Consider the following 13,578-nt stretch of genomic DNA (forward strand, 5'->3'; position numbering starts at 1 on the left):
TAACTATTTTGAAATTAATCTGCTTTTGTTTCACTCCCCGATAGGTTGTACTACTCCTTGAGGCCATGGGCGGGCTATCATGTACTTCATAGCACCAGAGCTTTGTATGGTTTTGGCACACAAAAAATGTTTCCTAAACAAAATTTGTTAAATGATCTTGTATGAGAGTATAAACGTATATATTCAACATAATACACATTTTAAGTCATTTATAAATATTTATTAAATATTATTAACTTCATGCTTCAGAAGAATCAAAACTCATAAACACTCACTGAGATAGGCCAAAATGGAAAGGACAGAACGATAGCGTCTCACACATTGCTGGCAGGAGTGTGAACTGGCAGGGCTTCCTGAAGCTAACAGAAGGCACCGGATGGCCCTGCGTTCCCAGTCTGGGGATATGGTCAACAGAAGCGAGTAAGAATGTTCTTAGCAGCATTGTTCACAATGGCCAGCCCCAAACAGGAGATGATGCCAATGTTCATTAATATTAGAATGATAAACTGGCATATTCACACAAGTACTACAGAGCAATGAAAAGAATGGACTTCTGTTACCCATAGCAACAAAGATACGACTTCATGAAGTTCAAAAACAAGTAAACTAACTTGAGGTGACAGATGAAAACAGTGGTTACTTGGGGGCTGTGTGTGTTGACTAGAAGAGACGCCCACGAGGACACCTTCTAGGGTAACTGAAATGCTAACTTCTAGTGATCACACAGAGAGGAACCCAGCTGCACCTATGTATGTAAAAGTCATGCTGCAACGAAGTTAGGAAAAAGAAAAAACTTATGAACTAAGGCCTTGAAAATATGCCAACAGGCTGGCGTTACAGCCATGAGACAACAAAGTAAATTTCATCAAACTATCTTTGTCCCTTTGTTGTAACATAAAAAAGAATATTTTTTAAAAGAAGAAATACTTTGCATAGGCAAAATGGTATTCCTAAATGGTTTCAACTTTGGCTTAAGGTTCATAATACTGTTTCCAGATGATGTTTCACTTGTACATAAACTAGGCAACTTTGTTATGTTACTTAGCATCTAAAATTTTGAGAAAACAGCTAAGCTCTGGCCTACAGAATTACAGTAGCTATTTGTTACTAGCGATATTCCAAAAGAAATTTATTTTACTATACTTATCTATAAGTAGATACTATAAGTATCAATATATAGAATACATATAATATCTATATAATATTTACTATAAATATCTATTTACTATAAAATCTGCCACCTTTTAGTGAAACAGAAAAATAAAAATCTTTATAATATAGGAAATGTTAAAATTTGGAAGAAAAAAACCCAAAAACCGTGAGTACCCTAAAACAACTAGTTCGTAATGTTGGTCAATATGTCTGACACTATGGATATTACCAGTTCTGGGAATGAATTTTAATATTAATAATGAAATATTCAATTTAACTAAATACCTGACAGAATTCCTCACTGAATGTTTTAAGAAAAATAAGTAAAAAGATTAACAGATTTAAATACTTTTAAAAGCCAGAAAGAAGTATCTAAATATTATACATGAAATACATCCAGAAGAAATTCTGGGCTCCAGTGTATGTAAGACAAGAGTATATAGCACCTCTAGGCAAAATATTTTTTAATTACAATCTCATATATGTTTATATAAAGTAGAACATTTAATATTGATGAACTAGATTATAACCTGCAAATCTTATTAATCAGAAATTCCTGAGGCAATAAAGGTGGACACTGGAGGCCCATTCATTTTTCAGAGATTTGTTTCAGCTTTTGACTTGGGTGCTATCATGTTCAAGGCACCAGTCCAAGTGCTCATTAATCTGTGTCTCTGAAACCTCATCCTGACACACAGGACAGTGAACCACTCTGCTCTGACTAGATGAACTGCTGGGATTCTGAGCTGCAGCTGGAGGATGTGAACTACTCTTCAGATCATTACCACCACTCTGGGTTTGCTCTTTCTTGATAAAAAAGTTGTCAAAAAAAGTCTTGTCTACTAGCCTGGGTCGTTTACTTGGGAGTTTACCTTCAGGCCCACTTGCATCCTGGGGCGCAGTGACAGATGTCGACTCCATGGCTTTTAAGGAATTTCTTAGCGATATCTTAGAAGATGTAACCCTCCTTTGAGAACCGGAAGAGACTGACTTTGTAGTGCTGTCGCCCACTGTGAGACTCTTCGCTGGAGACCCACTCACACTTCTGAAAGCCTTGTTGCTGGCAACGGATACTTTAGAGAAGTAGTTGCTTAAGACACTTTGATGACTGGTACTGAGAACAGGGGATGCTACGGAAGTCTTTTTACTTGGACCATTCTGTTCAAATTTCACCTCAGTTTTAGAATGAGGTCTCAGGGCATTTGCTGAATTGTTTTGACTTAAAGGCTCTTGAGTTTCATTAATAGCATGTGAAGTGATACATTTCCCAGATGAAAAATTGCTGGTCTCCCCTAGGACATAACCTTTCCCAGTAAAGGGGATTAACAGCTGTTTCTCCCCTCTGTTCAGTCTGTCTGCAAAAGAAGCAAGATTTTTCCTTGATTCAAAATTTATACCATAACAAGTATTAAGCTAATGGATAGTTTTTCCAAATGAAGGAATACTGTTTTGTTCTAACTTAGAACTATACTGTAATTCTCTATTAACAGGAGGACAACCTTCAGCAGTCAGAAAGCTCTGATACTGAGAACACATAAAGGACAAAAACACCCTCTCTTCAAAACAAAACACAAAATACCATCTCATACTTAGATAAGCAGTTCAATCATGCAAATATCAATAGCAGAATAACTTTTATCAAGAAAACTGCCTTTAGTACTCTTAACCACGTCCCAGATGGGGAAAATCTGCTACTGCATTATCTTCCCAGCTTACAAAACAGGATATAATCTTTCCACATAAATTCTTCTATAGCTTCTCAACTTAGTAAATGTTTCAGATTTGAGAAAGCTCATGTCCATGAATCCTTATCACATCTAATCAACAACTTCCCAAGGGAAGAAACATTAGCTTTAGTAACCTGGTTACCCCTTCAAAGGGCAGTAACTCTGAACTGCAGAGGAAAGGGGTAAATCTTGAAGTGTTAGCATATACATGCCATATCCTTTTCCCATTCTTCTAATGAAAATACATACATCAACAGAAGTTGCTTGGATAGACTCCAACTGATAGGAAGGGGTGTAGCTAGGACTTACATTCCGGGCATTGTTATTTGAATTACTGTTTTTACCTTGACAATCTTTTTTTTTTTGCCTTCTGTTTCCTAATGACCCAGTGAGTCAGGAGAGGGAAAGGGACTTTACCCTTAAATTTTAGCAGTGGAAACTATTCCCACTTTTTCTCACATGTACATAGAGCAAAATATATTTTTCGACCACTGTTTTATGGACAATGGGATTTTTTTCCACTTTAAATCCATACTTGAAAACATCTACACAAGAAACACTCTTTAAGCTTTATCTTTTTTTTCTTCAAAAAATGTTGCTAAGGGTTTTCTAACAAGAGAAAAATTATAAAATTTAAAAAAAATTAAAATGGGCTTTGGTTGAAACCAAGTTTCTTGTTTTGCCTTTTTTTCTTTTGAACAAATTAATTAAAGCTTTATCCTAATGCCAGTTCTCGGAAGTGTCCTTCAGAGAACTAGCCACGGCAGTGGAAAAGTAGGAAGATTATAGGCAGACTTACCTTTATTCTCTGCTTCTGATCCTGGCTGCTTTCTCAGTTTTGTCTTTCCTTTGCCCTTTTTAGAGTAGTTCTCTGGTTCCTTGATTTTGATGTAAGTGCCTCCACAGGTTTTCTGGTGTTCAGCCCACCAGTAGTCATGGGCGGAGGGGGCCCTGTTGGTGGCACGCTTCACATAGCCATAATATGGCTTACTGTTCTGACATGGCCCATTGCAGCGCCACCAGTGTCGACGGTACTCATCCACCTCTTCGTGGAAAGTATGGTACACCTGGGCCGAGACAAAGTTCTTAGCATTGTGTAAGCAACTTAACAATTTTAAGAAAATATATGTAATAAATAAGCAGCCTCCCACAACTTCCTTTTTTTAAACTTTCCAACTTCTCAAGGGTTTTCTGGAGTTATGTTTTGGGAAAGATAGTAACTATAGCTTCTCTTCAAAAGTTCATTTTAATGGGAATCAGCGGATTCCCATAATTTAGTGCTACATAAACTATGTAAAGATAGAAAAATGTGAGACTAGAAGACAAAAAAACCAAAAAGCTTCTATACATATGCTAAAAGTCTTAAAAACCCACTTTCTAAATGATGAAAAGTTAGGATAAAGATTTTATATAATGCCATAATCAGTAAGAACTGTTCCCACTGCTTAGGTTGAAATTTCCTCTATAGGTAACCTTACCAAAGGATTCGGAAGGACTCTTCCCTATCAACGCTGGGCCCACACACAAGCACCTGGTCTCAGGCTGCCTCTGCCAAATCCATTCTCCACGTTCGCCCAGCTCTGCTCATTTCCTCACAACAAGCTTTCTGGGGTACCATTTTATCTGTTTATAGGTGAAAAGCTCTCCTTTTCCTCCTGTCCTCTCAGTGGAATGTTATTAGTTATATAAGGTAAGGGGCAACAGCAGCATATGAGTTTTGTTTAAGCTCTTAATAAATTTCCCTTGTGGGAAACAATACTAAGCTTTCTGTAACTCTACAGATATTCACTATCTCTCTACTATAAGCAAACAAATTCTATTGTTTGGCAAGCATGCAAATTACAGTAAGTGCAAAGAGACTGGAGGACAGAGGTTTGGGAGCAAGGAGGCTTGTAAGATCCTGCCTTCTCTCTTATGTTGAGAACACCTCACTTAGTAATTCAGTGGTAAAAGACAGGGAACTGGATCTATTCTGATTCCAACTTCTATAATTCCTATAGCCTATTCCTTCTATAATTTCTATAGGCTGTAACTTTAACAATGTAGTTAACTAAAAACTGTCCTCAATGTGGATGCCCCATGGAGTCTGCTATAACAGAATGTAACCTGGGAAAGCAAGGGCTGTCTACCTGATAAAACCTCCTAAATTCTCTTTCAACTGAACAGGAAGTACACTAGAATTCTGCTTAAAGTGTAAAAGTCTTTTATACTAGCAACTGCCTAATTCCTTTGCTAATCTGGATTTTATGTGACTGTGTTAAAGCAAGCCACTTATCTGATGTTAAAGGAACTCAGTCCAGTAATGAAATGTGCTCTCTAGAAAATTAAACTGACAGCTAGAAAATAATACATGGAGGGTGAGTACTCTCCCTTTCCATCACACTGGCTTGTACTGCTTTTTAAAATAAGGAAATTTCTAAACACTAAACACACCAAGGCATTTAATCTCTGTAGGAATTAATATTTGTTTTGGTTCAGTGAAATTCAGTACTTGCTAAGTGATCTAACCAGTCCATTCTAAAGATCAGTCCTGGGTATTCATTGGAAGGACTGATACTAAAGCTGAAACTCCAATACTCTGGCCACCTCATGTGAAGAGTTGACTCACTGGAAGACTGATGCTGGGAGGGATTGGGGGCAGGAGGAGGGGATGAGAGAGGATGAGATGGCTGGATGGCATCACCGACTTGATGGACATGAGTTTGGGTGAACTCCAGGACCTGGTGATGGACAGGGAGGCCTGGCCACTCCCATACTCTTACCTGGAAAATCCCATGGATGGAGGAGCCTGGTAGGCTACAGTCCCTGGGGTCGCTAAGAGTCGGACAAGACTGAGTGACTTCACTTTCACTTTTCACTTTCATATATTGGAGAAGGAAATGGCAACCCACTCCAGTGTTCTTGCCTGAAGAATCCCAGGGATGGGGGAGCCTGGTGGGCTGCCGTCTATGGGGTTGCACAGAGTCGGACACGACTGAAGCAACTTAGCAGCAGCAGGGAGGCCTGGCGTGCTATGATTCACGGGGCCGCAAAGAGTTGGACACGATAGATGGGGAACAGTGGAAACAGTGTCAAACTTTATTTTTGGGGGCTCCAAAATCACTGCAGATGGTGACTGCAGCCATGAAATTAAAAGACACTTACTCCTTGGAAGAAAAGTTATGACCAACCTAGACAGCATATTCCAAAGCAGAGACATTACTTGCCGACTAAGGTCTGTCTAGTCAAGGCTATGGTTTTTCCAGTAGTCATGTATGGATGTGAGAGTTGGACTGTGAAGAAGGCTGAGTGCTGAAGAATTGATGCTTTTGAACTGTGGTGTTGGAGAAGACTCTTGAGAGTCCCTTGGACTGCAAGGAGATCCAACCAGTTCATTCTGAAGATCAGCCCTGGGATTTCTTTGGAAGGAATGATGCTAAAGCTAAAACTCCAATACTTTGGCCACCTCATGTGAAGAGTTGACTCACTGGAAGAGACTATGATGCTGGGAGGGATTGGGGGCAGGAGGAGAAGGGGACGACAGAGGATGGATGGCTGGATGGCATCACTGACTCGATGGACGTAAGTCTGAGTGACCTCTGGGAGATGGTGATGGACAGGGAGGCCTGGCGTGCTGCGATTCATGGGGTCGCAAAGAGTCGGACACGACCGAGCAACTGAATTGAACTGAACTGAGCGACTAAACTGAAGTGCTTGTAGAGGCACTATGTTATACATCTTGTGCAGGTGTGTATGAAGATACACAATTGTGTATAAAGATAGGTAAGAGCCATCCTATTGGGGTATGAAAGTAGAATATAACATTGTAAAAGGTTACATATCTGCTGAGGAGGTTAAAAGGAGGCAGAAGTTATATCTCACTGTAAAGATGAAGATCATTTTGACAGAAAGTAGAAGAGGCACATTTTAGGGAGAGAATATATGAGGAAAGGCAGAGATGAAAAGTTCCATCAGAAACAAGCAGGGGAGTTGTGGAAAGTAAGAAAAAAGGAACAGTAAGGTTACTGAATAAAATGAATGTATAAAAACAAAGACAACTAATATTTAATTAGTACCCAAACTGTACTAAAATGTGTTTGCTTGCATTTTCTCTAACCCTCACAAGGATCCAATAGCCTAAGTATTGTTATCATTCTCCTTTTACATGTGAGTAAACCAAAGCATGACAGAGTTTAACTAGGTCCCACAATCAGTGGCACCAGCATCAGGATGTAGGCAACCTGACTCTTCCTGCTTTCTGACCCCAGGCTCTGCCACCTCCCACATTATGCGGAAATGAAAGTCTAAGTCTTCTGATGAAGGGAGTAACATACAACAGCAGCAGAATATAGGACAGATTGAAGGAAGAGACAAAGAGGAAATGTAATTAGGAGATGTTAGTAATAGTCCAGAAGAGAGGTACTCAGGCCTGCAATAACTCTGCACAAGCTGCTCCCAGAGGTCAGAGGTCTCAGGGATGTCACCAGAACTGCTGTCTTACACTATGGGGTCCCAGATAAACAGGTCTGCTTCTTTGGGCCCCTCACTTGCCCTGGGAAATCCTCAAACACAGTATTTGTTTCTACCCAGTTCTCTATTTTTAATTAAATCCCAAGAAATACTGAATAAATAACTACTAAATATCATAAATGTGTATGGTTTTATATACCGTTATATTGGCTCCTGTCAGACGATTGATGCGATGCATATGCTTACAAAACTCTGGACCATGCCCTTCCCGATCTTTATCATTATTAGTGACAAATAAATAGGCATGTATCATTTCATGCAAGAGGGTCTGAAACAAAAAAACAATCACATTAATTTGTTATGGTGCTTCTGAAAATAAAAATGCATTTTCTGACTCTACCTGGAGTCTTAACCTTTGCATCACAGGCTCCTTTCAGATACTGACAGAAGTCATGAACCATCTTTCTAGAAAAATTATATAAGCACACATTCACAAAACTTTGCATATAATATCCACAGTCCTGTAGATCCCAGGTTAATTCCCTGTTCCAAGGAAGCCTTTTTAATTATTAACCAAAATCCAGTAGAAAAGACTGATAAATTCAGCTACATGAAAATTTTAAGATTCTGTATGGGGAAAAAAATGTTATCAGTAAAGTGAAAAAAACAAACTCAGGAAAATATATGTGCAACCATCTTACAGGCTATTAACTCCTAAATTATAAAGCACTCCTAAAAATCAACAGGAAAATGATCAACAATCTGATTTTAAAATAGGCAAATGTCATGGACAGAAAATGAAATATAAATGATCCATAAACATATGAAAAAATGCTCAATTTCATTTTTAAAAACAGATATGCGAGTTATTACATAAGTATACAACTTCTTGCTTATTGAGACTGGTAAAACTAGTTTGACACTATTAGTAAAGCTAAGGGAAAATAAGCATTCCCATATATCACTGATTGCTGCTGTTGTTGTTTAGTCACTAAGTCACGTCTGACTCTGCAACCCCATGGACTGCAGCCCACCACGCTCCACTGTCTATGGGATTTCCCAGGCAAGAATACTAGAGTGGGTTGCCATTTCCTCCTCCAGGGGATCTTCCTAACCCCAGTTGAACCCCAGTTTTTTGCACTGACAAGCAGATTCTTTACCAGAATCTGGTAGATTTAGCCAGATTTAGCCAGAATCTGGCTCAGTAGCCACCAGAGATCACTGGTAGGAATGCAAAATAGTACAACCCTTGTGGAAAATTTGGTAACATCTAACATATTTACAAACACATTTATTGCTGGACTCAGCAACACCTAGACTAAAATGAAAGGTCATGTGAATGAGGTATTTCATTGTAGTGGCATTGCTTACAATAGTGAAAGGGCCTCATTGAAAGAACTATGGTACAGCCACATAATGGAATTCTATGTAGCCATAAAAAAGAATGAAAAGTATCTCTATGAAATGATATGGAGGACACTATAGAACGTATTGTTTTAACGAAAAAGGCAAGAGTGTCCTCAGCATTTTATATAAGAAATATGCTGTGTGGTGGGGAGTAGATAAGAGTGGATATAAATACTGGCAAAAGAGAATGATAGGAAAAAACCTAGTAACAACAGTATCCTTTATAGGTGAAAAGGTCAGAATAGAGGCATGGGGGAGACCAAGATTTCTCTGTGTATAGTCTTCTGTAGTTTGAGGATTTTAAATCATGTAAAATTTTAAAACAAACAATAAAACTTCCTGCTCATTCCATACCAAAGATGGAATACTTTAGGTATAAAGTTTACAAAAGCATTTATGGCTGATATTTCATAATCTACTCTAAAAAATGTGAGTACAAAAGTGAAAATCATAAAGGTCCTCAAAAGTGTAGCTTTTTTCATAATCCTCCATAATTTTTTTTTAATTTTCATCAGAAGAACTAGATTGGCATTAATGAATTTTAGTTGTATAGAATTATATGAATAGAGAAATGCAAGAATCAAACATTTACCAACTCTCATCTTTTCAAGACAATGCCACTCTATTGAGACTGAAATTCAAAGATCATTCTACATTTCAGATGTTTTTCAACATTCTAAAATAATGATAACTATTCTCATTAAAGAGAAACAACTTAGGTTCCTGATTTTTGGTTCAATTCAAACACGTCTTGAAAATGGTACATGGCATTAAGCTGAATATTTCCATTTTTATTTATCTACCATTTCCCACATTTAGGCTCTATCTATACATCATTGTTCCCAAAACACCTCAATTTCCCACCACTGTTCCATATCTGGTCAAAAACAACTACTTCTAGACCTAAATATGCCATAAGCCTAGTGGCCTCACCTCTGTCCACAGCATACCCATTCCTTCTGCCAAAAGTAGTCTCCTCTACCATTTCTACATGTCAGAATTCAATTCTGTCCTGTTAGACTCGCCTCCTGAAAAAGGAAATGGCAACCCACTCCAGTGTTCTTGTCTGGGAAATCCCATGGACAGAGGAGCTGGAGGGCTGTAGTCACAAAGAGCTGGACGTGACTTAGCAACTAAACATCAAAAACAAACATCAAAAGCAAATCCTAAAATAACTAAATTAGTCTGGCACACAGTAGGTACTCAATACAGTGAGTGGTAGGTGTTGCTGATGTTAGCAGTAATGAAATCCACATCTGTTAAAACTTTTCTTGACCTCCTTAACCATTTTAAATTTTTTCCTTTTCTAAATCCTATTCATTATAATTTAGGCAGCTACTTCAAATACAGGCCAGTCCCTCTATTCTTCCTCCATCCATCTTACTCCTGATTTCACATTATAACTTTCTGCCAACAGCAAATGCTCACTTGCAGCATGACCACATAGTTCCCATTTTCTTCTTGCCTATTACCTTAAGAAAAAAATCATTCATGTGTTATTTAAACCAACATTGTTTATGCAACAAATTCAATTTTCAGTTAGTGCTGTTCCAATTAGCGCTCCTTGTAAGGTTGATTTGGTTAATCATATTGTTTAATTTTTTTAAATGCTTTACTGTTTTTTTCCTGCTTCTTCACTGAATTACTAACAAAATTGTGTTTTTACCTACAACTATGACTGTAGATTGCTTATTTCTCTTATTCATTGCTTATTTCTCTTATTCTCTTATTCATTTTTGCTGATTGATGCTTCATGTTTAAAGCTTAAAGCTATGCTATTACTTTTAGGGTCATTATGTGTCTGTATTTAATAGGTTATTTTATCATTTTAAAATGTCTCCCTTTGTTCTATTAAAACTTCTTCCCTTAAAATCTTTATACTAATACTAGACAGCCATAACAATTTTCTGTTGTCTAATATTTGGAAGATATGCTTTTTCTCATCCTTTTATATTTAATATATGTGTCTTTGTTTTAATCACATGTCGGTTAATGTCATATGCCATTCCATGTCTTTAACTGGAATGTTTAGTCCATTTACATTTAATATAATAACTGATATTGTTTTTATGTCCACTTTTCTATTTCGTCTGGGCTTTGTCCCTTTATTAGTTTCTTTTTTATTATTTCTGTTGTACTACTTTAACATTTAGTAGCTATTTTTTAAAAAATTGTGATTTAAAAAAAAGTAACAAAATGTACCATCTTAACTATTTTAAGTGTACAGTTCAGTAGTGCTAAGTACATTCACATTGTTGTGAAACCACTACTTTTTGTTATCCTTACACAGCATATTTCTAGGCATGTTTTAACTTATTTCCCATCCAACCTCTACCACCTATGCTCTCGTGCATACATTTCAAATGATACAACTGAAGCAAGATAACTCACACCAGGTATATCTTGAGGATTTTCAGGCAACTACTGGACTCAACTAAACACAGTTGTGGGCTCCTACTGCTTCATTCAGCTATTAGAAGTGATCACCATCTCCAGATATGAAGTGTGCCCTCACACTGGTTTGTTCTGCCAGCTCAGCTATATGTCATGGGAGGACACCATGGTGGCTGAACAGCAGAGAATCAAAATTTGCGTGTATCAATAAAAGATCTGGATCTTAACTTTCTGGCTGCTTCTAAACCAACTACTTTGTCTATCTGAACCTTATCTTATTTATAAAAATAAGGATAACACATACTGAACATAAACAGGACTGTTGTAAAAATCAAAGTAGCTAACACACCTGAAAGCCTCCAACTTTAAAACACTGTAAGAATATAAGGTAATCATTATTTGCCCCACAATAAAAGTTTGCAGTGAGGGAAAACTGATTTTTTTCCCCCACACGTACAGGTTAATTTACAGCAGTCTAATAATAACTGTTTCTAAATTACTGAGCTAAGAATCAGATTTATGCAAAGAATACCTCCACAAGATCTTTTCTTGGTCTCAGCTTTAAAAGGGGTTCACTGAGACGGATGGAACACATTCCACCCCTCCCTTCATAGCTGCATATCCCAGCACACCTGGAAAACAACCACCACAAAAATTATTAATCACCAAATATACACAAAAGGAAAACAGAAATGAAAGAGCAAAATCCTTCACTGTTCTTGGACAGTTCAGACTGAGAGAACTCTATGAAGAATGGCTTTCTTGAGAGTATACCCACTTTGTTGGGAGATATTTGTATTTCATCCAAGTAGTGGCTTCCCTTACCAGGCTATAACAGCTTGAAGAAGATAATCCTATTCTGCTGCTTCCTGTCTCCTCCCTACAAGCTATGCTCAATCAGTTGTAGTGCTAACGGCCAGATCTCCATTAGCATATGCCCAAAATTATAATGGAATCCTATATGAAAGAGATCGATACTTTAAACACACAACTTTGTATCATATCTTCTCTTATTTTAGATGCTTTGTAGCAATTCAAAAACAAGTACAGTGGTACACAACGACTTCTTAGACTTACTTGTTAACTCCGTTCATATACCAGGGTACATTATCTCAAATCAGAATTTCTCAAACCTGGAGTGTCAGAAAAGGATCCTTTTATAGGCATCCCTTTAGATCCCCTGGATCCAGAAATATGGGAACATAAGCCCCTTCCCTACTCAAGACTCCCGAGCTCACTGCTAAGTACACCACACAGTGTGTCCCTGGCACTCTCTCTTGGGGCAGATTCTGGCTGTTTCTCTCATCTGGGTCCTAAAGCACACTCATAAGACAAATCAGAAAAGCGTTAACTCGCTTTTTAGTAACTGTTAAGGGCTTTGGACTGTGCTGTGTGCTTAGTCGCTCAGTTGTGTCCGACTCTGAGACCCCACGGACTGTATGCAGCCCGCCAGGCTCCTCTGTCCACGGGATTCTCCAGGCAAGAATACTGGAATGGATTGCCATGCCCTCCTGCATGGGATCTTCCCGACCTAGGGATCAAACAGGGCTCCCAGGACTTAGGCGGATTCTTTAACGTCTGAGCCACCAGGGAAGCCCTTTCTAGTGAAGTGAGATTCAAAGAAACACACTTTTCTCTCACTGCGCCCCTTACAAGTCAAACCGTCGCGGGATGGGCCACGGGGCTTTCTTAAAGTCGTTTAAAGTGAGAAGGGAAGGGGCTGGAAGGAAGATAATCCCTGTGGGGCCGCCTGCCCCAAATCCAGAGCCCGAGCTAACGCCGCCAAAACCGCGAGGGGAGACAGAAGGGCCGCCGGTGGCCCCGTCCCCAGTGGGGCTCGGGACTCACAGCGTCATCCGCACGCTCCACTTCACCTCGACCGCCTCCAGTTGGCCCCAGAAGAAACGGTCGTTGAACAGAACAAACAGGGCCTGTAAGTCAGGGGTGGGGTCCACCAACTCCCAGGACGCGTCCACCAGCGACAGGGGCTCCTGGGCCGGTTCGCGCTCCGAGACCTGCAAGTTCCACTCCTCCTGAAGCTGTAGTGCCAAAACCAGGTCCTCATCCATAGCTGCCGAGGTCCAGAGTGGGTGACTCCACGTCCCGGGGGGTCTGAGGGCCCGGTCGCGCGCCTAGGAGATACCGGCTTTCTGGTCAGTTCGCCGATCTCGCGAGACTCAGGGAAAACGGGCTCGAGAACGAGAGCTTAGCTTGTCCCAAACGCCGAAGTCAACATTCTGGGCCTTAAAAAAAAAGAACTAAGCGTGACACCACCTAGTGGGCTCAAAACTAGGGTTGAAGGTTTCAGATACCTGGTTACCGTCTTCACGGGTGGCGAGTAACGTCAAACACCAACGACACACTCCGCCCATGCGTAGCACCTCTTAGTACCTACATCGCTCTGCCCCGCCCTCCACTCACTTCCGCAATAGCTTCTCCAGCGTCGGCG

The 13,578-nt window shown here is 39.4% G+C and overlaps 1 protein-coding gene across 3 annotated transcripts; it reads right to left on the bottom strand.

Moving 5' to 3' along the window:
• Window positions 206–13,559, bottom strand: SPRTN (SprT-like N-terminal domain). Of its 3 annotated transcripts, XM_005698975.3 has the most exons (6): window positions 13,442–13,559; window positions 12,978–13,372; window positions 11,662–11,761; window positions 7,528–7,656; window positions 3,679–3,946; window positions 206–2,507 (listed from the first exon to the last, which is right to left on the bottom strand). In XM_005698975.3, the coding sequence occupies exons 2-6, from the start codon at window positions 13,196–13,198 to the stop codon at window positions 1,762–1,764; spliced, it is 1,464 nt and encodes a 487-aa protein (XP_005699032.1). In that variant the 5' UTR covers window positions 13,199–13,372; window positions 13,442–13,559; the 3' UTR covers window positions 206–1,761. The 3 variants fall into 3 exon arrangements, with proteins under 3 accessions (XP_005699032.1, XP_005699031.1, XP_017897942.1); XM_005698974.3 differs by having other exon boundaries at window positions 12,978–13,559; XM_018042453.1 differs by having other exon boundaries at window positions 2,396–2,503; window positions 12,978–13,559.

The sequence above is a fragment of the Capra hircus genome, chromosome 28 (genome assembly GCF_001704415.2).
Source record: "Capra hircus breed San Clemente chromosome 28, ASM170441v1, whole genome shotgun sequence".
In the NCBI taxonomy this organism is placed as follows: Eukaryota; Metazoa; Chordata; class Mammalia; order Artiodactyla; family Bovidae; genus Capra; species Capra hircus.